Below are 23,886 nucleotides of genomic sequence, written 5' to 3'. Positions count from 1 at the left end.
TTATTATTTATTTATCTATCATATTGTTACACCACCTGATATGTACATCTTTAGGTGGTGTACAGAATTTAAGATATTAAAACAATACAGATTAAAATACATGAAACACAATAAAGCAATAGTATACAACAGTTGTTATAACAAATTGTTAAAATTATTAAAATTAGTTCTAACTAAAAGCTTGCGAGGACAGAAGAGCCTTAAGGGTCTTCCTGAAAACAAACCGAGAAGGAGATGCTCTTATTTCAGTGGGGTGCATATTCCAAAGCCCTGGGGCAGCCACAGAGAAAGCCCCGTCCTGAGTTGCCACCAGATGAGCTGGTGGCAGAAGATGGTAACAGGATTCATGACAAAGGAGGCACTCTCTTCAATAGCCTGGACCCAAACCATTCCCCGCTTTATAGGAAAGAACCAGCACTTTGTATTTCACCCGGAAACATATCGGCAGCCAGCCTGGTTCTTTCAAAACCGGTGTTATTATGTGGTCCCAGAGAGCAATCTGGCTGCCGCATTCTGTACCAGTTCTAGTTTCCAGACGATGTACCAAGGTAGCCCCACCTAGAGAGCATTACAGTAGTCAAGCCTGGAGGCTACCAGCATACGTCCCACTGTTTTAAGGTCATTCGCCTCTAGAAATGGACGCAGCGGCCCAAGCGGATAAAAAGCACTCCTGGCCACCGCCTCCCCCTGAGAAACCAGGGAGAGCTTGGGGTCCAGGCGCACTCCCAAGCCAGGGCCCTGGTCTCTCGGGGGGGGGGAGGTTAGGGTTAGATACGTACCTCTTCACCCCATCCAGAAGAGGCCGGTCTTATCGAAACCATCTCTTGGTCTGCGCCCCCCCCCCCCCCGCCCCTCCCAGTCAGTACCTCCGTCCTGTCTGGATTCAGCTTCAGTCTGTGACCCCCTCCTCCATGTATAGGATGTGGATGAAGCTGATGGGAAGTGGGGCTGGGGCTGGCTCCGGCTGGGGTCTCCCCCTGCCCTGCCCCTCTTCCCGGCAGACGCGGCCTCTTCAGCACCCCGGACAGAGCACTCGCCTCCGAAGGCCCGGCCCTGCTTGCCTCCCAGGCCCTTTCCCTGCCTGCGGCTCCTCCTCGGGGTGTGTGTGGCCTTGGCCCTGCTGTGTGCCCACAGAAGGCCCCCTTCTCCCCCTGCCCCACAGTGCCCCAGACACAAAGGTAAGTCCGCGAAAGGGGGCAGAGGCAGAGCCCCTGCTTGGCTTGCTGGCGGCCCCGGGTTCACTCCCTGGCGGCGGCGGCGGCGGCATCATCATCATCAGCTCCAGGCAGGGCTGGCGAAAGACCCTCCTCTGCCTGAAACCCTGGACAGCCGCTGCTGCCAGCCGGGCCAGGCAGTCCAGCTCAGCACACGCTGTGCTCTGACTGGCAGCAGCAGCCAGGCGGAGAAGGGCCCTTGTTCCTCCTCTCCCTGGGCCCGCCTGCCTGCCTGCCGTGGCCCAGTCCCTGCTGCCCCTGCGACGGCTCTGCGGGAGGGAGCAGCGTCCCCTCTAACAGGGCTCGCCCGCTGTCGTGGACTACAACTCCCAGAATCCCCACGCCAAAGCCGCTGCAGCGGGGCATGATGGGAGTTGTCGCCCACAGCAGCCGGGAATCCCGGTTAGAAGAGGGGACACTCGTAATTGGGAGCCCCCCCCCACCCGAAGGGAGGCGCGTGGGTGTCCCTTTAAGGCGGAGCTGCCTCCGTCCCAAGACTGTCCTTCCGCGGCCACCGTCGGCGCTTCCGGCAGCCCCCTCACGTGACCCAAACAGCGGCCGCGAGACCGACCCGCCGCTTCCGGTCCTGCAGCCGCCGCCGGGAAGGAAGGAAGGAGAGGAAAGAAGAGAGAGAGGAGGGTGAGGCCGTTTCCCTGCCCTCCATGCCCCCGGTCCGCCCATGGGGACTAGAGGCCCCTGGTCTGCTGGTGGAGGTGGGGAGGGGGAGGTCATGGGAAATGGGGGTCTGAGGGGAGAGGAGGCTGCTGCTGCTGCTGCTCCCCGCAGAGTCTGGCCCTTGGCCCACCCGGCTCTGACTGGCAGCAGCATTCAGGTTCGGGCGCGGGGGGGTGGGATCGTCTCTCCTCAATGAACCTAGAGATGCTGCTAGGGACGGATCCAGGAGCTCCTGCCTGCCGAGCCAGAGCTCTCCCTCGCCACCGCCGCCTCCTCCTGAGTCTGGCCCTTGGTCTCTCTGTCTGCCCCAAGGATGTTGGCGCTGACGGGCAGCCGCTCTCCAAGGTTTCGTGCTCGGGGTCCTTCGCTGCTGCTGCTGGAGACTGAGCCTGGTGCCCTTCTGGTTGGGGTGTGGTGGGGGGAGCCAGTGCTCTGCCCTGAGCCCCACTGGAGGAGGCGACGGCAGCGGCTTTATACCCAGCCCTGTGATTCCCTACCTGCCAGTCGGAGCTGTGGCCCCTCTCGCTCAGGACCAGCATTCCTTCTAACAGGGGATCCCAGAAGTTGTGGGTTGTGGCTCCCAGAACCCCTCACCGCTGTGGGCTTTGGCTGAGGATGCTGGGAGTTGTAGTCATCAACCGCTGGGGTTTCCTCTTCTCCGGCAGGGCTCCTGTTCCTGGCCTGCAGAAAGGGAGCTGAGAGGGCCATTTGGGATTCAGCAGAGGAGCGTCCTCAATGCGTATCCGGCTGTGTCTCCACAAACGGCCTCTCTCTCCCCCACTCTTTCTCCAAAGAGCCCTCCCAGGGTGACGCCCGTGATTCTCCCCTTTCCGATTTTAGGGATTGGCTCCCAACTAAAAAGAAACGTCTTGAGAAGTGGCCTGGAATTTGATCAGGGCTGTGTGGGCCATACACCGGACCGTTGGCCACCGGCAGTTCCACTCATGCTGGGCTTCTGCTGTTCCTTTTCCAGAGTTTGCTGGCGGTGGCACCACCATGGAGTGTACGGCGCTGGAGAGCCTCATTGAGATGGGCTTCCCCCAGAACAGAGCGTAGGTGTCTGCCCCCAGGGTGCCAGACAGGCCAGCCCTTCCGATTCCAGACCTGTGGCCTGGGACGGCTTCCAGAGGCGGCTTGAAAACTCAGCCAGGCACATGGGGGAGAGAGTTAGGGACGCCCTCTGCACAGTTTGTACCTTAGCAGACAAATGGATGTGAAGGAAATGGGGGGACGGGACCCAAATTATTATCATTATCATGATGCTGATGCTGATTACACACAGTCTTCCAGATGGTATTGACTGGATTTGGTACTTGAGTTATTGGGCCCTTCCCCAGGGTCTAGGATAACGAAGAAGAATTCAAGAGAGCGTCGTCGTCTCTGTGCTGTCCCGAGTAGGGTAGTGTGGCCTTCTGTCGTGGATGTGTGGTGATTGGATTGATGCCTGAGGTGTCGAGGTGGCGTTCAAGTGCTTTGGGTGCTGCACTAAGGGCATCCACGACTGTGGGCTCCACTCTTGCTTTCTTTTCCCAGAGCCGCTCAGCTTCAGTCTGGAGGTCCTTGTACTTAGTCATTTTCTCCAATTGTCTTTTGTCGACTCGCCTATCCCCTGGGATTGCAATATCAGTTATCAGAACCCAGTTGTTCTTGGTGGCTGTCATATCGGGCATATTGTGCGCTAAATGCTAAATTATAATTATAACAAAAATATGGATGTGCTGCCTTTCAACAGAGATGTTCTCAAAGCGGCTTAGCATTGGGTGGACTACTTGGGAGACCTCTTATTGCTGTGCAGCACAGACCACACTCCACAAGGTCACTGAATCTGCAGGGTGCTGGGGATGGCCCAGAGCCCTGGAGCCACGTGGGGTTCATGGTCCCTCTCAGGAGTGTCTTCTGCCGTTTGCCTAGCAGAAGACGTGAGGAAACTAATGCCTTGCCTCTCTCCTCTCCTTGCCCCTAGAGAGAAGGCCTTGGCGCTGACGGGGAACCAGGGGATCGAGCCAGCCATGGACTGGTGGGTAGGATCTCCGCGCCCTTTCCCCTGCCCCAGAATCCTGCCCGCCTCCCTCCCTTGGCCTGAATTCTGTGCCTCTCTCCGTTGCAGGCTTATGGAGCACGAGAACGACCCTGACCTGGACGAGCCGTATGTGGCACCGCAGGGCCACGTCCTGAGTCCAGAGGAGCCCCCCGAGGGAAGGACTCCAGAGGCTGTGCCGAGTGGAGCAGGTCAGCCTAGAGCTGGAGGTGGGGGCGGTCTGCTCTGGAGCCCTCTGCAGGGGACATGCATCGCCCCGGTCTCTGCCACCATCTGCCCTTTCGGTCCGGGAAGGTGGGGCTGGTGAAGAGCGGGAGCTGCCCGCTCTTGAGTCAGACCCTGGTCTGGCTAGCTCAGGACTGCCTAACTGGCTGTCAGCAGCTTCCCAGCGTTTCCGGCAGAGAGGAGTCTTCCCCAGACCTACCTGGAGAGCATTCCTGGGACCTTCTGCCGCCGAGCGATGGCTCTTCCTATCAGACATTTGGAGCTGCTTCCTGCTGAGTCAGACCATCAGTCTGTTTAGCTCAGAACTGTCTGCTCTGGCCGGTAGCAACTCCCCAGGGTTTCAGACAGGGGTCTCCCCCAGCCCTCCCTGGAGATGCTGCTGCTGCCAGGGAGCATACGAGGGACCTTCTGCAGGCCAAGCAGAGGCTCCTCTTCCCCTGAGTGGCGGCCTCCCCCTCCTATGGGTGAGAGGTGCGAAGAGGAAGATCCGCCGTCGCGGGTGGCTCCTTCCAGCCAGGCTGTGTCCTCCAAGTTCTGCTCTTTCATGGGTTTTTGAATTGTGCATCCGGATGTCTCAGTCACACAGTTGGGCTCTCTCCACACATGTGAGGTCTAAAAGCTTTTGTGTGTGTGGTGACCAAACCAGGGGTGCGTAAGAACGTAAGGAGAGCCCCGCTGGGCCAGACCAGAGGCCCATCTGGCCTGGCTGGCCAGGACAGGTAAAAGGATGCCCTCTCTGCTCTTGGCCTCCCCCTGCAGTCCCCGAACGGGTCTTCAGGTACAGACTGCCTCTGGACTGGGAGGTTCAGTCTCGCCATCGGGACACATAGCCACGGAGAGTCCTCCTCGAGGAACTGGTCTCCTCCCCCTTCCACATCTGCGTGCTTTTAGGGCAGGCAGGCAAGGCCCCCACCCCACAAGCCCTAAACTGCCTGGGGTGCTGCCTGTTCGTGAATCCCCTTCCGTACCCTCTTGGGGATCTGTGTGTTTCACGTTCACATCCTTGTTTCAAGAGATGTGAGCCCAGAATCTTCCCGCGCTCCCTAAGCAGTTGAGGAGTGTTCCCCCCACCCGCCCAGCCCGTCTCCCTTCCAAACGTGGGTCGTCTCTTCCTCCCAAAAGTCCCCAGCAAGGAGTCGCGGCTGCAGCTCTGCCTCTGCCTGCACTCCTGTCCTCCAGCCGTGGGGTGAATGCGCCTGCTGCGTGTCCCTTCCTGGGTTCCGGCACATGTTGGGTCTCTCTCTCTCTCTGCCCCCCCTCCCCTAGATCTGACACTAGAGGAACTGACCGAGGAGGAGAACAGACGTCCCCTGAGCGAAGAGGAGAAACAGGAGCAGACGAAGAGGTAACGTTGTCCGGGCTCTGTGAGAGAACCCTTCTTCATCTGCCGTGAGGCAGAGGAGGACGCAGGGGCAGCCCTGCCGCGAAACTAGCCGCTGTCCCCCACCCCCCGCCAAGGCAGCTTCTCTAGTCCAGCGTCCTGCTCCACACAGTGGCCCCCCAGATGCCTCTGAGTGGCCCACAGGCAAGAGCGGAGACTTGTCCGGGTAGGTGCAGGACTCCTCTGTCTATGGCTGCAGGTCAGAGGAATGTAGACCCTTGGGCCCTGACTGGCAGCGGCTTCTCCCGGGTTCCAGGCAGGAGTCTTTCCCAGCCCTACCTGGAGAGGCGGCTGCTGCTGCTGCCGCCGCCGCCAGGGAGGGAACCTGGGGCCTCCTGCGTGCTACTTGGCCGCTGAGCTGCAGCCCTGGGAGCCAGCACTCTCCCCCACCGTGGCTGCTGCAGTCGGTGGCCCTCCAGCCTCTCGGAAGGAAGCCAACGCTTGCCCTCCCCCCCCGCCCCCGCTCTCCATCTGGGGCTTCTGGGAAAGGGGCCGAGGTCCCGGGGGAGAGTCAGAGCCGGGTCAGGATACTGACAGCTCTGCCCGCTGCCCCTCCAGGATGATGGAGCTGATCTCCCAGAAGCAGCGCGAGCGCGAGGAGCGGGAGAAGCGGGAGAGCATTGAGCGGGAGAAGCAGCGCCGGAAGCAGGGCCAGGAGCTCTCCCTCATCCGCCAGAAGCTGCAAGAGGACGAGATGAAGAAGCTGGCCGAAGAGCGGCGCCGGGAGAAGATGGAGGAGAAGCTGGCCAAGTGAGGAGGGCCGCGGCGGGGGGCTGCGATTGGGCCCAGGGGGCTGGCTGGCGCCTTGCTCCCGAGGGCCTCCCTGTCCTCTGGTCACCCACGAGTCAAAGGGAAGGCTGGAGGGGGAGGGAGTGGCCGCCTGCTCGGGCGGGGGGGGGTCGCCACGGACTTGGAAGAGGCAGGCAGGGCCCCAAGCCCTCCCTGCAGCCTGGTCTGTGCCTCACACGCCAGCAGAAGCGGCTGCCGGGCTGGTCTCTCTGAGAACCGTGCTGAGGAGAACAGCCCTGGGGGTGGGGTGGGGGGAAGGTGGGAGCCTGCCTGGGACTGGGCTGCGTCGTGGCCATCTCGCTTCCCCTTCCACCCGAGTCAGTCGGTTCTCCTTTCCAGGCAGCGGGTGCGAGAGAAGATTGAACGGGACAAGGCTGAGCGGGCCAAAAAGGTGAGGCAGGGAGGGAGGGAGGGGCTGCTGCTCTGTGGAATGCAGGGGCCGGGCGGGGGGGGGGGAGCAGCGGGGCGTCGCTGTGTGGGTGGCATGAAATGGCACTCCCAGGGCTGGGCTCCTCACACCTGGCTCCACGCTGGAGAAGAAGCCAGGTGTGTCCAGGCCAAATGCAGAGTGCTGGTTATTCCCTCGAACGCCCTTAGCGGCTTGGGCCCGGCGTCTCTCGGAGAGTGCCCCTTTCGGCATGACCCCCGTGGAGCAGAGTGACTCGGAGCGGGGCCTTCTCGGTGGCCATCGGGAGACTGGGGAAGGGGCTCCCTGTCGGAACAGGAGCTTCCCCATCTCTGGCTGGCTTTCAGAAAGCCCTCAAGACTCTCCTCTTTCTTCCGGCTTTTAGTTCGGGGTGCTTGTTTTGTTTTTAAAGAACCGAAGCCCGGCCCGGCTGCTGGATCAGGCCCAAGGAGGCCCACCTAGTCCAGCATCCTCCTGTTCCCTGCAGGGCCCACCAGCTCTTAGTGATTCCCTGTGAACCACCGAGAGAGGCTTGATTAGGTGGTTCATGAAGAACCCCACCGGCCCACCCCTGCCTTGGAGAATGGCCCTCCACAGCTTCAGCATGGCATTTCTCCGCTCTGTGTGCAGCTGCAGTACAGGATGCATTTACCTGCAAGCAGGGCTTCAAGGCTGCTGAGTGGAGAGGGATGCAGAGAATCCCGGGGCCGGGTTCCTTGCAGGCCCCCCCGAACATAAGAACTTCCCTGCTGGATCAGGCCCAAGTTGAAGGCATGCCCCTTTCTCCTGCTGTTATTCCCCCGCAACTGGTCCCCAGAGGCACCCCGCCCCCGAGGCTGGAGGTGGCCTACAGCCCTCCGACTAGTAGCCGTTAATAGACCCCTCCTCCATGAGGTCTAGGAGGCCTTTTCCCTCCAAGTAGCCTGGCTGATGCCTCTCGTGTTCTCTCCTCCCCCAGTTTGGTGGCGGTGGCAGCAGCAGCTGCAGCAGCTCTTCCCAAGCGTCCAGCCCGCCTGAGCCGACGGCCCCCGCACTGCCGGTGCCCTCCTCGCCTAGCCAAGAGCCCCCCGTCAAACGAGAATATGATCAATGCAGGATACAGGTAAGAGGGTTTGGTGGGGCGGGGGATGCTGGGAGTGCAGAGAGAGCTCTGCTTGGCTGATGAGCCCATGGAGCTGCTTCCTACCAAGTCAGACCCAACTAGCTCAGTCCTGCCTGCACTGGCTGGCAGCAGCTCTCCAGGGTTTCCGGCTCAGGGGTCTCTCCCAGCCCGACCTGGAGATGCTGCCACCAGGGGTTGAATCTGGGGCCTTCTGCAGGTCCGGCCACTGAGCTGTGCATGCTCCTGATGAGCATACCCTGAGTCAGACCATTGGTTCACCTCTTGAAAAACCAAACCAAACCCTGGGACTGGAGGTTTTGTTTGTCCCCCAGCTAACTGAGCCATGCAGCCCCTTTTCAAAGTGGTGATTCTCTTATCTCTACCAGAGACAGAGCAGCGGTCCTTCTCCATCCCCAGCACAGCAGCCCTCCAGTGGTTTCTCTTTTAGATGGGGATATGTACACCACTTGGGGAACTCTTGGAAGAGCAGAACTCTAGAAAGAGAAGTCGTATTTGTATTCGAAGGGACCTGCTCAGATGCAGGCAGCTGCTTCGCGGCCTCGCTTCTGAGGACTGCTGCTGGGTCCTTGGCCGTGGTGGCTGAGCCTGCGTCTCTTGCTGCCATCTCCTCTGCCACGAACCCACCTCTGGCAGCCCCTGGGGACGGTGTGGCCTGTCTGCCTTGCAGCGTTGCCAGAGAAGGTAGAGCTAGCCTACGGAACTCTCTCTAAAGCAGAGGCAGGCAACCGTGGCTCTCTGGCTGTTGCCGAACTACACCTCCCAGCAGCCCCTGCTGCAGTGGGGGTGCTGGGAGTTGTAGTACAGCAACAGCTGGGGAGCCAAGGTTGCCCACCCCTGCTCTAAAGCACCCTGCCTGTTCTGTCTTGCACGCTGGTGAGTTCGGTTAACGTTGCTTTGAATAGATATGAATTTATAGCAACTTAAGCTGCTATGAGTACAATCCTGTTGTCGAAAGGCCGGAGGTGAAGAGGACAAGAGAGCACTGGGGGCTGAAATTGTTCAGGCACCTGGGCAGGTCAGGGAGCGCCTCTGGGTTCCTGCTGACATCTCCATATCTTCCAGCCTCTTTTGGCTCTTGGTCCTCCATTACTGTGGGGATAGTCATGGCTGGTCTTGGGTGCGGGGGGGCGGGGAGAGACATGCCCAGCCCGCCCACAGCCCCCCCCTGCCCCCTCTCCTTGGGCAGGTGAGACTGCTGGACGGGACGTCGCTCACCCAGACCTTCAAAGCCAAAGAGCAGCTGGCGGCCGTGCGGCTCTACGTGGAGCTGAACCGCAAGGATAGTGGTGAAGAGCCCTTCAACCTCCTCACGAGCTTCCCCCGGCGGGTCTTCACCGAGGAAGACATGGAGAAGCCCCTACAGGAGCTGGGTGAGCCCGGGCGGCAGGGGATAGGGCCTGGCCCCGAGACTCACCAGACACCCCCCCACACCCCAATACAGGCACAGGACTCAATTCCCAAACCAATCCTGAGTCTTCTTTGCAAAGGGAAATGGGAGCATCTGCAGGGCTGAGTGCATCTTTGGGGGCTGTAAACGATGAGGAGAACCCGGCCAGCCAGTCCTGCCTCAGCCAGCCAAGAGGAGGGAGGCCACCCCCTGCGTGGTGCTCGGCAGCCCACGCCCCCTCCAACCCTGATGGCTGGCTGCTGCTGAGAGCCCTCCCCTCCATGAAGTGCAAGTGGGAGGCAGGAATCTGAACTCAGCACTTGGTCAACCAGCTGGGGGAGCTCTGGAAGCTGTGGGTCAGCCTCCTCTGGAATTGTTGGCGGGGGGAGGTGAGGGTGCCCCCTCTTTTTCACAGGGGAGCATGGAGGCCATTGTCCTCTTCAGCGGGAGGACCTAAGCCCGCTGAGCAGAATTTGAGGGTGGCGCTCGCCATCTTCCTCCCTGGGCTTGGGTCTCCCACTTCAGCCTCTGTCTTTCTCCCCAGGTCTGGTGCCTTCAGCTGTCCTGATTGTGGCTAAGAAGGGGAACAGCTGAAGAGTCCTCTGCTGCTGCCGCTGCCACCGTCACCTCCGCCCACCCGCCCTTTCCTGCTCCTGCTGGGGACAAATCCCCCCCACCCTCCTTGTGCTCCAACCCTGGCGGAGCCCCACCACGGCCCCCCTCTGGCTTCCCCACTCAGCTCTGATCACAGAGACTCCAAAGCAGCAACGTTGCTTGGACTGGGGTTCAGGATCTGCTTGGGGGTGGGGGCGGGGGGAGCGGAAGAGTCTGGCTGTCTGACGAGAAGCCGCCTGGCCGGGAGGAGGGCAGCACTGCAAGTTGGTTTCCCTCTGGTGCCATCCGTGAATAATAAAACATCTTCTCTCTTCTGCTTTGGGTGATGACCGTTCTTTGAGCCCCTACGGGGGGCGGGGGTGTGTGGGTGGGGGCTGGCTCCAGCAAGAGCCTTGAAGAGCTCTTGGTTGGTTCCCTCTTTTCTGAGAGGGGCGGGGGACGTCCTCTGCCCTCTCCAGAGACTGCCTTGCAACAATGCCCTGCATGTGTTTACTGAGAAATCTGTCCTGCCACATGTCCAGTCAGCCTTACTCCCAAGGAAGCATGCCGAGGAGTGCAGACTGAAAGCAGCAGCAGCAGCTGCTGCTGAGGGAGAGGCGAGGCCTTGGCCACTCCTATTTTTCCAGCCTCTCCCTTTGGTTAGAACTGTGAGAAGAAGATCCACAAGCAGCGGTCAATTGCTTTCATTAATATTACTTTTAATGTGCTGCAAATGGACACACACACACACACACCCCTGCAGCACGCCATGGTCGGTCCCACCTTCCAGCTGTGCACACAGTACATGGCTGCAAAGGGGGGGGGGGTTCTTTTGCACCTGGAGTGCCTGACAGCGACACGGAGCCACTGATGATGCCAAAGGGTGTTCTGACCTCATAAGTAGAACTGGGTTTATTCAGAACAGACTCAGTTAATATGTACACAGGCGTTTTCCCACATGCACACGGATGGAGGTGCTGTCCTGCCTCAGGACCAAAGGTGGCAGCGTTTCTGCGCCAACCTCTGCTTTGCAGAAAGCAACGCGCTCCCCCCAGTCTGTATGGCCCGAAGTAAACGCAGGCCGGGCTGCTGACCTCCAAGCGTGGTCCAGAGGGCCTCCTTGTTCATGGCTCAAAGCCGGGGTGCATAAGCGGGGTGGGCCTCGGTCGGAGAAGGCGCCTCCCTCACTCCCCTTTCCTCTTCTGCTTCCCCACGGGGTCGGTGATGACTACAACGCCCCAACAGACGAGACCTAGGAGGAAAGAGGGGGAGAGTAGCGGGGAGTCCTGGGCACAGGGAGCTGATCCTTCGCGTGCATCAGATCACTGGCCCATCTTGCGGCGGGCCAACCACGGAGAGCAAAGCGGAGCCTCCCTGGGCAGGAGCAGTCTGCCTCCGGCCGCAGCAGCTGGAGCCTCGCTGCACGGCTAACTTGCCTACCCCGCAGCCAGGTTTTCGGCTTGCAAGCCCTGACGTGGCTCAGGCCCCAGGGAGGCGAGGGACGCACGGGCACTCTGCGTATGCTCAGGGGCACCCTCCTCCCCAACTCGTACCGACGGCGAAGGTCATCTGGGCGATGTGCCACATGTTGGGGGGGATCCGCTGCTGCATGACCTGCCGGGGGCCCAGGTAGACCCAGACTCCGGAGCCGATCAGCGCCGCCCCGCTCAGGAGGCGGCAGCTCAGGCAGGACCAGAAGGCCGACTTCTGCGGCGGCGAGACCGGGTTGGGGGCGGCCATGGCGGGAGGAAAGGGACAGAAAGGCGGCCCCGCTAGGCTTCCCCTCGTCTATCTCCGGCCCCGGAAACCGCGGGGGGGGGCGCGTGCCGGCTATAAAGGTCCGGAGAGGAAACAAGCTCCTCTTTTTTTGTTCCGATTTGGGAGAGAGTGCCGAAAGCCTTAACCTGTCGGAAGGTGAGAGCCTGTATGAGAGTACCGTTTTCATTGCTGCTGCATTGTGTGTTACTGGTTTTTTAAATAAGTTTTTAAACTTTTCAAATAGAGAGAGATTATATTTAATACCTTTTTGTATTTTAATTGTGTGTTTTTTTAAACTTTGGGAGTATTTTAATGAAAAGCAGTATATAAATCCAACAATAAATAAATAAACTTCTAGTTTCCTTGTTGGAAGGTGTCCTTTTATAGAAAAACACATAATTTCGTGGAAGCAGATGGCCAGCTTGATGTTTTGTCAGTTTCAAATCAGCTGTGCTTCCTGGGTCTACAGAGCAGTTCCAAAAGTGATCTCTTTTCATGTAATGTATCTTATTTATGACAATTTAATCCTATCTTTACTGCAAGGAGCTTTAGATTATGATACAGTATATCCTTCTCCATCTCCTCCATTCTGATAATCTTCACAACCCTGTGAGAGGTAGGCTAGGCTAAGAGGAAGAGAGAGGTATAGGATTGAGAAGGAAATGCACTTTTGAAAGTGTTTCCTTTCTTGGAAAGAGTTCTCTTTTTCTATATCACAGTTGTTCCAGAGAACACCTCTTACTGTAGAAGCTTCTTTCCCAGGGTGTTCTCCCCCCGCCCCAGATTTTGGTAATTCATGTTTTGTGCTATACAGTTAACACTTCAGTCCTAACTGCTGGATTGGTCTAACAAGCTGGTGTATATACTCTAGGAAAGTCCACATGTTTGAAAATCTGAACAAAACTCTAGCAGTTTTTTTAAAAACCCAGACTGGAACAATGTGGTTTCTCCTACCTGCAGTCCTAGAGAGAAACCTCTCTGCCCAAGACCAAACCTCCAATAGGAAACAAATGTTCAGGGAGCCAGTATACACACCTCCTTCATGCATTGTTCTTCCTCATATTTATTTATTTATTTATTTATTTAAGTGATATATTTATACCCCACCCTGCAGCACAAATGTGTTTTTGTAGTGGCTCTCAAGGTTTGAAATTTAAAATCAAGAAATTTAAATCAAGAACTAAACAACAGCAAAACACAGCTGATAAAATGACCAAATCCTGATGGGGGAAGGGCCGTGGCTCAGTTGCAGGCCACCTGCTTTGCATTCAGGAGATCCCAGGATCAATCCCTGGCTGGGAGAGACACCTGCCTGAAACTGGGAAGAGCTGCTGCCAGTCAGTGCCGAGCTAGATGGGCCGAGGGACTGACTCGGGAGATGGCAGCTTCCTAGGCCCGCTCGTATTATTTAAACAGTGGGAGAAGTATAAAGGCCTTCCACCGAGCACCAGAGTGATGTGCTTAGACTTAATGAGCTTTCCTGGGGGGTCTGTTCCACAGATGAGATGCCAGAGTCCAAAAAGCTGTCTCTCCACTCACCTGAGAAGGCAGCAGCAGCAGCAGCCAGAAGAGAGCCTCCAAGAGCGCCCACAGGCAGGCTGAGGCGGGGAATCGGGCCATCAAGTTCCCAGGTCCTGAGCCACGCAGGGCTTGAAGGGTAAGTGCCAGGGAAGCAGCGTAGCTGAGTGAATCCCCGCGCCTGGTCCCGCTGAGCAGGACACTTCCAAAACGCCCGTCTCCTTGGAAGGCATCCAGAAATACAGCCCTGGGAAGGGCTATGCAGGTAGAAGCCCAATGTTCCCAATGGCTGGGGGGACCCAGGAGCAGGATTCAGAGACCCCACCACCCTCATGGTGTCTCTGAATCCCTCCCTTCCGCCATGTGAAGTGGAAGGTTGTCACGCCCTTTGATGGCAAACCACATGCTCTTCTTAGGAAGGCCACTACAGTGAAGGCAAACCCCGGCCAGTCATTGTGCCACTGGATGGTCCCCCCTGACCAAGATCCTGTAGCCCAGGGTTGCTTCACTTTGGGTTCGCTGATGGCTGCTAGACTACAACTCCTGGCATCTGAGGGACCTCTGTTGTCGGGGGGTGGGGTGAAATGCACCTTTGTGAGTACAAAGCACACGGACACAGGGCACCCCACAGGAATCTTTACAACATTCAGCTCACCCCCACACCTCACCCTTCGTAATGTCAGACATAGGGTTGCCCTATTCCGGCTTTCCGAATCTGGGCACCCAATTTACATATGATGTAAATGGGCTTGAAAATAATTGTTGAGCAGAAAAGTGGCTCCACGTTTTGCTCTCTAACTCCGCTTCTACAAAGGCTAAAGCTAAGCACTTTTTTTTTTAATGAAAGCTGAAATCTGGGCGAATCTGGGTGGGCTAAACAATCTGGGTGAGATGCTTAAAATCTGGACGAAACCTAGAATTCCGGGAGGCATGGCAACTCTAGTCAGACATGCTAGGTTACAATAAACTGGGCAGCCCAGCATTAAAGCAGCACAGACTTCTTTAATCCAATCCCCATTGCAATTTTAAGAACACCATTTGCTGCTTGTCATCAACACAAAAGCAGGTGGGTCCCCCATGCCAGAGCGAGAGAGATGCAAGAGAAACCATGAGCATCCCTACCAAGAAAAGGGCAATCCCACAACAGACTTGACGCTGTTCCAGCACGGTACATGCAAAGAAGGCTCTTTCCCAGTTCAAAACAGAGAGCCCGGAGGTGTGCTGAGTCCAGTATCTGTGGATGTCCACCTGGGGTGGGGCTCTTACCGCTGGGGCCCAGCTGCTGCTATTTCTGCCTGGGCCACTCCCTCCGTGCCACATTCTCCTGGGTCTTGGCTGCCTCTTTAATGGTCTCCCAGATCAGGGCGTTCTGCCGTTGCCTCTCATTGTACACCACAGGGTTGGACTCTGGCAGGTCCTGGAGAAGAAGAGAAGCCATTAGAAAAGGGGGTCTGAGAGGAAGAGAGAGATGCAGCATCAAGGAGCCCATCAGCACATTCTCACTGCAAGGCAGCCTTACTTCAGTGGGCTTGTAAAGGAATGGAACATATTTCCTTGGTAAAGATTTGCCCTGAAATGTGTAAGAAACACTGGACTGTAGCTGGTGTAGCAACACAGCTAAGAGACTGATCTATGGCTTGGGAAGTCTTGGGTTTGGATCTTGCTTCTGCTGTGAACACAGGGGCCTTGGCCAGCTTCTCTGCCTCAGCTCCTACCTTGCAGGGTGGTTGTTAAGATTACATGAAAATTTATCCAATGCATTCTCAACACTTGAAAGCACCATTGTATTATTGTTACATGTTTATATAAATGCTGCATATCTGTTTAAATGTTACCACCTCTCCTGCTTCTGCATACAGCACTGCCATAGCAGTTGCCAAAATGCTTTTTGGAGATTGCAAAGTAAGCGTGAGATAATTTTCAGTTATAAAAAGAAAAAGATTCCCATTGATCCCCACTCCCTTCAGGCACTAAGCACAAGACAACGCACACTCTTCCTGGGTCAACCACGCCTCTGCCTCCCTCTTCACCAAAATCTCAGTGTAAGCTCCTTAGGGCAGAGAGCCTGTGGCTTATGCTCAGGCTATAGAGACACCGATCGGGCTGGAACCATTATTATTATTACTCCATTCTCTTAGTTATTAGGGTTGCCTGCCCTCCAGGACTAGCTGGGGGTCTCCCAGGAATCAGCCACCTCCAGGGGATGCTTGGAAGCAATTCTGGAGTTTTTAGTGGTCGGGTCTTGTGAAGGAGGAGAAATCTCTGGGGTGGGGGGCAGCCAAGCAGCTCCCTCCAAATTGCTCAGGGAAGTCTGGGTGTGTGTTCCCCCTCCCTTCCACCTCCACAACAACCCTGCAAGGTAGGGTTGCCGGTCCACTCTCCTGGAGCCTCCCCAGAGCAAGGCCGGCGTCTGAATGGGTGCAAAATGCTGGGAGAGATGCGGCAAGAGCAGCCCACCCCCCGCAAATCCAGCTGCTGCAGCCTCCCGAAGCCGGAGCGGCGCCCCCACCTTGAGCATCTGCTTCCTGCGCTCTTCAGACGGCGCCACGGCCATCCAGAGGGCGCCCCCCAGGCCCACGCACGCCCCCACGCCCACCACGGCCTTCGCGAGGCGCGGGACAGACCCCATGGCAGCGAGCGACCACCCCGCTTCCTGAGGAAGAGCGGAGGGAAGGCAGAGGCAGGGCACCACCATAGAGAGGAGGCGGGAGGCCCAGGCTAGAGTGTCCTAGGGGGCGGGGCACCCAGAGCGGGGACGTTGCCCTGCGCTCTGTGTCCTTTAACTCTATGCGCTGCGCTGGATTTCTTCTGCTTATAGAGCTTCCCCCGCTTCTCTGGGCGAGAGTGGCCCACTGTTCATAGAGTAGGGACCTGCTGGTGGGCCAGAGAGTCGGCTTGGGGCTGGTGGTCCTCTTGGTCCTTGCCAGGGCTTCTGATGATGGAGCCCAGACCAGCCTTTGCATGCCTGGTTAGGGCTGCCAACCCTGCCCGGCAGACGCTGGCCCTGGACATCCCCCCACCCCGCTGGCAGTCTTTCCCACAATGTGTTTTGCGGTGCAGAGCACCACTGACAATCCCCAGGGTAGCTTTCAAGAGCTGCCTAGAGGAGGCGAATCCCTATTCCTGGAGGCCCCGGCTTAGCCTTGAATGGCAACCAGCCATGAAGGCACCACTGAGAGGCCTCAAAGGCCAAGTGGAAGACAGATCATCCGGGAGAGGATCTGTCTTTGGGACGGCACATAATCGAACAGTCAATCAAATCAACTAGACTGCCCTTCATTGGCTTCATGCAGAGCTCTGTGTAGCCTCAAAGTGTGCAGAATTAAACCACCCTTCCTCAGCCTGATGCCTCGCCTTGTCTGCATAATTTGCCTCGCAGGAACAGAACTTGCAATGACGAAAATGTGTACATAAGAGATTATTCCTCTAATTATTTGCAATAGCGTTAATATAGTTATATATTAACATCACTCATATACCACTGTTGTGGTATATCACATCAGTGGTATATGGGTAAAATACCACTGATGCAGAACCCTGAAGATCCTACAATCTAACGCTCAACAGAGGGAGACAAGGAGAAACAGGGAGCATGTGCTTTCAGTCCAGTTAGACCTGTTTAGGCTCCGTTTCTGTAGGAAAGAAGGATTAAGAGGTTGTGCCAAAGACCCACAGAAAAGGTAGAAGAAAAGATTGGAAGGAAAGAAGTGAAGGGCATCTTGTGGAGCGGGGGTTGCAGGCATGCTCTGAAGTGTGTGTTGTTGTTTATAGTCTTGATGTAGTTTTTGTGTAAACCACCTTGGGATTGTTTTAATGAAAGGCAGTATCTATATTTAACAATAAATACAATAGAAATAAACAGACTGCTCTGAGGATTGCCAAGGATTTCTTTCCCCCTGAGTCTGTGCTTCTGATTTTACCAGCCGCCTGACACACAGACAGTTGGCCTGTGAGGTTTTTCTGGGCATGAGAAGGAAGTGATGGGGAAAGCTTCTCCGCTTGGTTTCTGCCTGCCAGGTTGCGGTTAAAAGGCACGGGAGCAGAGCCAGGGAAACAAACCAAGACCAGGCGGCAACCCAGCTCCATGCTGTGGTCGGAACTGATCATCTCTGAGCGTGACAGAGGCGTGGGCCACAGGCTGGGACGGAGAGGCCAAACTGCTGCCTCCGTGACGTGGAACTGAGCAGGCAGAGTGCCTGGAGAAGAGGCTCCCCCCCCCCACGGAGCAGGCTGGGCGCTTGGCTCAGCTGGCCAACCCAGGATGCCCCACTGGCCTCTGGCATTAGTGAGGCTCATCCCCCTCCCCACGGTCTCCTCTCCCCAAGTATCTCTGCTGCGCCCTACTTTGTGACAGCCCCTCCTCCCTTCCTCCGCCCTGAGCTCATTAGCTGTGCTCTGAGTTTCCATGAGCTCAGGGTGATTAATAAGATCCCTCCTCCTCCTCCTCCTCCTCCTCCTCCGGGGAGAAGGTTCCTGATCACTCTGCCCTGGGGTGACCTCCCACTGGGCACTGGCCACTCCCCCCCCAATGCTTTGTCCTGCTGCCCAGCCCCGGGCCAGTGAGCAGCACAGCTGCCTTCCCCACCCACATGGGAAAGGGCCTTTCCATCCTGCCCGGAGGGAGGGAGTGCTGAGCCTCGAAGAGGGTCCACCTGCAACCCAGGAGGAGGAGGAGTCCTTGAACAGACCGGTGAGCACAGAGCCCTTTGCGATGCCTGCAGTCCGGCTGCACCTGTCTGTCCCCGGACACTTTTTCGGCTGGGGTGGCCAGACCCTGGGCCGGCGGTGGGGGCCCCTGACCTTGGCTCTGGGGCCCTCCCAAAGCTGCTGCCAGGGCCTGAGCCTGGGGCCTTTTTCTGCACGCAGCCCTCCCCACAGAACTGGGGGGGGGGCTGGCCTCCTCATCTCCACCACTTGGCTTGAATCGTGGGGTGGAGCCATTCTGGGGTGGCAAAGCAAGGACTGGCCCTAGCGGGATGGCAGAGCCCTGCGATGGGGTCTGCACACAGGTACCAGGTTTGCTCCCCGGCAGCCTCTCCAGGTAGGGCTGGGGAAGACCTCTGAGGCTGGAGCCTGGGAGGGCTGCTGCCAGCCAGTGAAGGCAGTACTGGGCTAGATGGACCAAGGGCCTGACTCGGTGGGAGGTAGCTTTACAGCTCTTAAGTGGCAGAGCCCCTGCTTGGCATGCAGAAGGTCCCGGGTTCAATATCTGGCAGCATCTCGAGGTTGGGCTGAGAAAGACTCCTGCCTGGAACCTCGGAGAAGCCGCTGCCAGTCCGTGTAGACAATCCTGGGCTAGATGGACCCAGGGCCTGACTCAGTCTGTGGCAGCTTCTTGTGTTCCTATGTTGCTTGTATGGGCAACATTCACCCCCTGAAATTCCCACCAGCTCCTTTGAGCATGTCAACATCCAGACTGTTCTCCCGAAAACTGGCAAAGTCAGATCAGCCAGAGAAGGGTGCCAGCACAGAAAAGCAAGGTCTGCATGGAGATGGCTTCTCCTCCCCCGCCCCCCTATTTTGCACTGGAGGAAGCCATCACATTCTCCAGGCTGTTTCCACAGTCACCTGGAGGTGGAAGCCGATTGCAGGCTGACAGGCCACGGTTGGTGGTGATGGTTTCTCTGGAGAGAGACTCCCTCCCCGGCTGGGTACTTTTTACAGACCCTGAATTCAATGACTGTGTCTGGACCTCCAGCATCTGAGCCCCAGGAGAGAAAGCCCAGGGAGGAGAGCTGGTCTGGTGGTACCCAGCTTGCATGGTCCCCTTTGCTAAGCAGGGTCTGCCCTGGTTTGCATTTGGATGGGAGGCTACATGTGCCCACAGCGTGAAAAATTCCCCCGAGGGGGTGTGGGGGCCGCTCTGGGAAGAACACCTGCCTGCTTACAAGCAGAAGGTTCCCAGTTCCCTCCCTGGCAGCATCTCCAAGACAGGGCTGAGAGAGAGACTCCTGCCTGCAGAACCTTGGAGAAGCCGCTGCCAGTCTGTGCAGGCAATCCTGAGCTGGAGGGACCCAGGGTCTGACTCAGTCTAGGGCAGCTGCCTGTGCTCCTATCACATCCCTGCAACATCTTCCTTGCATGCCAGGCCTTCGGATCTGGGGGTGTGCCTGGGCAGGGCTGTGCCCCCTGCGAGGGGCCAGGCTGGAGGAGTCACGCCAGGCCCTGGCCTCACATGGTCTGGGGTGTGGACAGCAGCAGCAGTGAGTGCTGATGGTTGCGGCTGCTTTTTCAGCCCGGGAGGATTATCTTGCTAGCAGCACAAAGGAGCTTTAGAGCACCTCTCTGGCAGCTGCTGGGGGGGACGTCACAGAGGGACCCTAATCCAGCCTGAGCTCCCTGCTGCTGGTGAGTGGTGGCTGGGTGGTGATCCTGAGCCCCGCAGGGCAGGCGTGATGGGGACCCTGGGGAGGGGGGGGGACCGTGTGGGGCTCCAGCCCATGGCAGTGGCCTGCCTCCTTTCCCAGGGCCCAGTGAGAGTGGAGCCCCATAAGCTAGCTCTGCATGCTCCCTGTTTCTCCACGGATGGCAAGAGCAAGCACCCCCTGGGAAGAGGGAGGCGGGAGAGGCTTTCCTGGGAATCATCCCCACAACGGCCCTCGAACCAGAGAGGCTGGTCCACGTTCTGCTGCTGGGCTTCAGGAGGGGCTCTTCCCCATCGGCACATGCACACCGATCTAAGTGATGAACCCCCCTTCGCGGAAGAAAGGAACTCAGGCCGTTATCCGCTAGCAGTGCAGTCCTGTGCGTGCCTGCTGGCCCCGAGGACCTCTTCTGAGTGGGGCCGGCTGCCCGGGGAACATGCTCAAGGTTGCCAGGGTGTCCGTTTCGCAGGCTGAGTTAAGCAGGTGGGAGTGGGGCCCTAGCCGCTCAAGGGCGGAGCCTCTGCTTTCCTTGCAGAAGCCCCCCCCCCCCCGGCAGCCTCTCCAGGTAGGGCTGGGAAAGACCCCTGAGCCCCGGAACCTGGGAGAGCCGCTGCTGCCAGTCCGAGTGGTCAGTCCTGAGCCAGAGGGACTCGCCCAGGGCCTGACTCGGTGGGAGGCCGCTTCCAGGGTCTGGTTTCTGCTCATGAGGATTGCTCCCTGCCCAGGCAAGGAGCCTCCCCCTGCAGATGCAGCAGTCATGGCGGAAAGGATGAGGGGCTGTGAGAGTCCCGAGATGCCTGCCGAGGGGGGGGCCCCGTGCCAGATGCCGCCAGGGGGCCGGGAGCCCCACCACCCAGCCGCCAGCGACGGAGCAGGCCCCAACGCTGACCAGGAGATGCAGTGGGTCTCAGCCAGGGAGGAGGAGGAGGAGAGCCTGCCAGGAGCACCTGCCCTCCACAGCCAGGTGAGACCAGAATCCCCTCCCGACCAACAGCCAGGTGCCGCCCTCCTTTCCCACACGGGGAGACTGAGGCAGCCTCTAGGTTCCCAGTCCCCTCCCTGGCAGCATCTGCAAGATAGTGGGGCTGAGAGAGAGACTCCTGCCTGCCACCTGGGAGAAGCCGCTGCCAGTCTGTGAAGACAATCCTGAGCGAGATGGACCAGTGGTCTGACTCCGTATGTGGCCGCTTCCTCGGTTCCTATAAGCAAGGGGGCTAACCCTCCAGCGGACAACCCGTCATGGCGGCATGTGCTTCAGCCCAGGGTGCAGCACCGCCCTGTGCAGAGGGGCCCTGGCGGGTTCTGCTCTCATCCAGCCCCCTCTCTCCCCTCAGCTCTTCCTCCGCCCGCCGCAGGGCCTGGGCGCCGAGGCCTTCTTCAGGGGCCCCCCGGCGGAGCCCTGCGAGGAGATGTCCCGGGACCCTGCCGAGTTGCCCGGCCAGGCCGCGGGCACCGGAGGAGGAGGAGGAGGCCCCCCCTGCCCAGGGCCCTGTGAGGGGCGCTGCCGGGACTTCTACGGGGGGGAGCCGTGGCCGGGGAAGGCGCGCCTGCCCTCCATCGTGGTGGAGCCCAGCGAGGGGGACGACGACGTGGAGAGCGGGGAGCTGCGCTGGCCCCCGGACGAGTTCTCCTTGCTGGAGGAGGAAGAGGAGGAGGAGGAGGAGGACGACGACCTCTTTGCCGAAGGTGAGGAGGCAGCGCTTGGGACGGGTGACGCAGCATGCGAGGAGACCGCCTGTGAGCACGGGGAGAGATTCCCCTCGGCTGGGGGTTTGGGGACGGGGGCCCCCTGGCTCAGGGGCAGCAGAGCCCCTGCTTTCCCCGACTGGGGGGAACTCCTCTGCCGGGCAGCAGCGATCGAGGAAGAGGCTGGAAGGCATCATCCTCTCATCCTGCGCGGGAGGAGGCCACGGTCAACCCCTCCTGTATCCTCCCAAAGACAACCCCGGGGCTCTGGGGGCGCCAGAAGGCGTCACGACTCGATGGCACGACTTTGCCTTTTGCCTTTTAATAGTTTGATCTTGTCAGCCTCTCAGAGAGAACGCTTGTTCAGGGCTAGCCCATAAATACTACTGCGAAGTGTACCTGCCTCTTTTCAACAAACCATGTTCAGGACGGTTTACGCAGAAAAAGAACCAGACAGAAACAAGAGGGTTCCCTGTTCCAAAATGGTTTACAACCTAAAACAAAACACAACACATAAGAGAGACTCCGGCCAGAGCCACTGAAGGGATGCTGTGTTGGGGTCGGAGAGGGCCAGTTGCTCTCCCCCGCTTAAGCACCTATTTTATCAGGCTTTTAGTTTATTAGCAGTTTAGTTTAGTTTATTAGTTTTATTTTATCAGGCTTTTAGTTTATTAGCATTTTATCAGGCTTTTAGTTTATTAGCAGTTTAGTTTAGTTTATTAGCAGTTACTTTGTTTTATGTGATTGGAGGTTTTAGTTGTTGTGTTTTAATTTGTAAACTGCCCAGAGTTTGTATATGGGGTGTGTGTGTGTGTGTGTGTGTCTATGTATGTAAAAATATGACAGATGGGTGGATGGATAAAAGAGGCCACTGCTTTGCAGGCCGTCTCCTTGCTTGGTTGGCAGAGGAGATGAAATGCAGTGGTGGTTGTTATCTTGGTGCTCTGGCCAGCAGCGGATCTGAAGGGACCCCGTCCCCCGTCCCCTCGCTTCTGCAGTCTTTGCTCACATGTAGATATCGCACCTCTACAAATGTAGTTTTCTTCTTGCGGAGTAAAAACCTCATACAGCTGGGAATGCACAAAAGATGATGAGATGCAGCATAGAGACAGAACACAACCATGGGCAGTGCATGTGAAAGAACAACATCCAGGCAGCAGGGTCGTGAATACAAAGATCAGATGTGAGGCAACGAAAAGTCAGAGAAGCCGTGCATGTGTGTGTGTGTGTGTGTGTAGAACAGTTGCTTTCCTGTCTGTGATCTTGGGAGCTGCACAGGATTGGTGGATTGCCTTCCACTCTTTAGCTGAATCATGGTGTGGATTTGTATCAGCCACCTTTCTATAGCACTGAGGTTGATGTCTTGTCTCAAAACGTTTGTTCCTATTTTGTTACATCTGTGGTTTAGTTTTTTTAAAAACGTTTGAATGTTTCTAAACTGTTAACTTTCAGTTGTGCATTAAAGAAGATGGGGTAAACAAAGCAGCCCCAGATCCCGTCATGGAGACAGTGCCACTTTCAGGAGTCCGCAGCCCTCCTCCGGCTCCCCTCTGACTTTGCCTTCTCTGTTTCTGGCCTCGCAGGGCTGTCGTCTTTCGAAAGCGACCTGGAGGAAGTGCTTCTGTAAGGCCGCCGGAGAGAGCCTCCCAGAACGGAAAGGGGAGGGGGGGCACGGGACCCCTGCCTGGCCTGGCCTGGCCTGCCTGCCAAGCTCCCTTGAAGACGGCCTGGAGCTTTCAGCTGAAGAAACAGAGTCGAGCGGCTCCCGGCTTTGCCCTCGGTGGATGCAGACGAGGTTAGCAACATGGAGACGCCCTGCTTCTGTTTCTAGCTGTCTGTCTGGTGGGGGTAACAGCTCTTCCAGGGAGGGGTGCCAAATAGGCTGACCCCCCCCCCACACAAGACAGCAGGGTGGCTGTAATTTCGGCTTCATCCTGGCCACAGAGAAAGGAGGCTGCACATGTAGAGACTGCAAATATCAACACTGTGTCATTTCCCTTCCTTCTGATTTGTATAACTCAGTCCACATAGCACAGGATTTGTGCTTTTCCTATTGCCCCCAGGGTGGGTCTCCCTGGCTGTCAAAATGTAATCTTCTTGGGGCAGAGACCTCTCTCTCTCTCTCTCTCTCTCCCTGGCTGCTCTTTAATAACGAAGGCCTATATTTGTTAGCCACCCCATAACAAACGGTTCTCTGGGTGGCACACAACAGTCAAAAACATCCCATTAAAACCCATGACAGACCAATGACAATAGAAAAAACACAATATAGAGACAGTTTTCCAGCACAGACGTTGTCATAGCCGTTAATGCAGAAAACAAAGAGGAAGAAGGACCCTGGCTGTCCCCAAAGGGCTCACAATTTAAAGAGGGGGCAAGAAGGCACCAGCAGCCGCCGCTCTCTGGCTCCCCGTTCCTCTTCCAGGCCTCGTGTGCAGTGATGCGGCTGCAGAGGTAGAAACAGCGGCCTTTTCTCTGTGGCTGGGCTCTGCAAGGACTCCCCCTCCGCCTCTCCCCTCTTTTGCTGGCTGCCTCCGGGGGAAGGCATGCAACCGTTTGCCAAGGGGCAACTTGCTCCCGGCTGCAAGGATGCCTTGCCCGGCCCACAAGGAGAAGCACTCTACGCTTCCACTCCGGATCCAACATCCGGGGTGCGAGGGAGTGCTGATCACCCCTCCTCTCCCCTTGCAGGATCGAGCAGAAGTAGAGAGCAGTTCTGCCCCGACC

At 57.6% G+C, this 23,886-nt stretch overlaps 4 protein-coding genes across 6 annotated transcripts; 2 read left to right on the top strand and 2 right to left on the bottom strand.

The window, feature by feature from the left end:
• Window positions 1-1,563: 1,563 nt before the first annotated feature.
• On the top strand, window positions 1,564-10,167 carry UBXN1 (UBX domain protein 1). 3 transcript variants are annotated; one of them, XM_053277692.1, is made up of 10 exons: window positions 1,725-1,853; window positions 2,863-2,941; window positions 3,853-3,906; window positions 3,997-4,118; window positions 5,419-5,497; window positions 6,092-6,283; window positions 6,662-6,713; window positions 7,687-7,830; window positions 9,038-9,221; window positions 9,783-10,167. In XM_053277692.1, the coding sequence occupies exons 2-10, from the start codon at window positions 2,886-2,888 to the stop codon at window positions 9,830-9,832; spliced, it is 933 nt and encodes a 310-aa protein (XP_053133667.1). In that variant the 5' UTR covers window positions 1,725-1,853; window positions 2,863-2,885; the 3' UTR covers window positions 9,833-10,167. The 3 variants fall into 3 exon arrangements, with proteins under 3 accessions (XP_053133665.1, XP_053133667.1, XP_053133666.1); XM_053277691.1 differs by lacking the exon at window positions 1,725-1,853 and adding an exon at window positions 1,879-1,927; XM_053277690.1 differs by lacking the exon at window positions 2,863-2,941 and having other exon boundaries at window positions 1,564-1,853.
• Window positions 10,168-10,530: 363 nt separating this feature from the next.
• DMAC1 (distal membrane arm assembly component 1) lies at window positions 10,531-11,663 on the bottom strand. Its single transcript, XM_053277708.1, has 2 exons — window positions 11,386-11,663; window positions 10,531-11,084 (listed from the first exon to the last, which is right to left on the bottom strand). The coding sequence occupies exons 1-2, from the start codon at window positions 11,570-11,572 to the stop codon at window positions 11,017-11,019; spliced, it is 255 nt and encodes an 84-aa protein (XP_053133683.1). The 5' UTR covers window positions 11,573-11,663; the 3' UTR covers window positions 10,531-11,016.
• Window positions 11,664-14,090: 2,427 nt separating this feature from the next.
• Window positions 14,091-15,795, bottom strand: LOC128337104 (ubiquinol-cytochrome-c reductase complex assembly factor 3). Its single transcript, XM_053277707.1, has 2 exons — window positions 15,618-15,795; window positions 14,091-14,525 (listed from the first exon to the last, which is right to left on the bottom strand). Exons 1-2 carry the CDS (start codon window positions 15,735-15,737, stop codon window positions 14,394-14,396), a joined length of 252 nt encoding a protein of 83 aa, XP_053133682.1. The 5' UTR covers window positions 15,738-15,795; the 3' UTR covers window positions 14,091-14,393.
• Window positions 15,796-17,734: 1,939 nt separating this feature from the next.
• LOC128337099 (proline-, glutamic acid- and leucine-rich protein 1-like) lies at window positions 17,735-23,447 on the top strand. The gene is made up of 4 exons (XM_053277702.1): window positions 17,735-17,798; window positions 20,199-20,437; window positions 20,808-21,159; window positions 22,743-23,447. Exons 2-4 carry the CDS (start codon window positions 20,231-20,233, stop codon window positions 22,784-22,786), a joined length of 603 nt encoding a protein of 200 aa, XP_053133677.1. The 5' UTR covers window positions 17,735-17,798; window positions 20,199-20,230; the 3' UTR covers window positions 22,787-23,447.
• Window positions 23,448-23,886: the final 439 nt, after the last annotated feature.

Source organism: Hemicordylus capensis, chromosome 14, assembly GCF_027244095.1.
Source record: "Hemicordylus capensis ecotype Gifberg chromosome 14, rHemCap1.1.pri, whole genome shotgun sequence".
Lineage (NCBI taxonomy): Eukaryota > Metazoa > Chordata > Lepidosauria > Squamata > Cordylidae > Hemicordylus > Hemicordylus capensis.
This window is presented reverse-complemented; position numbering and strand designations above follow the sequence as displayed.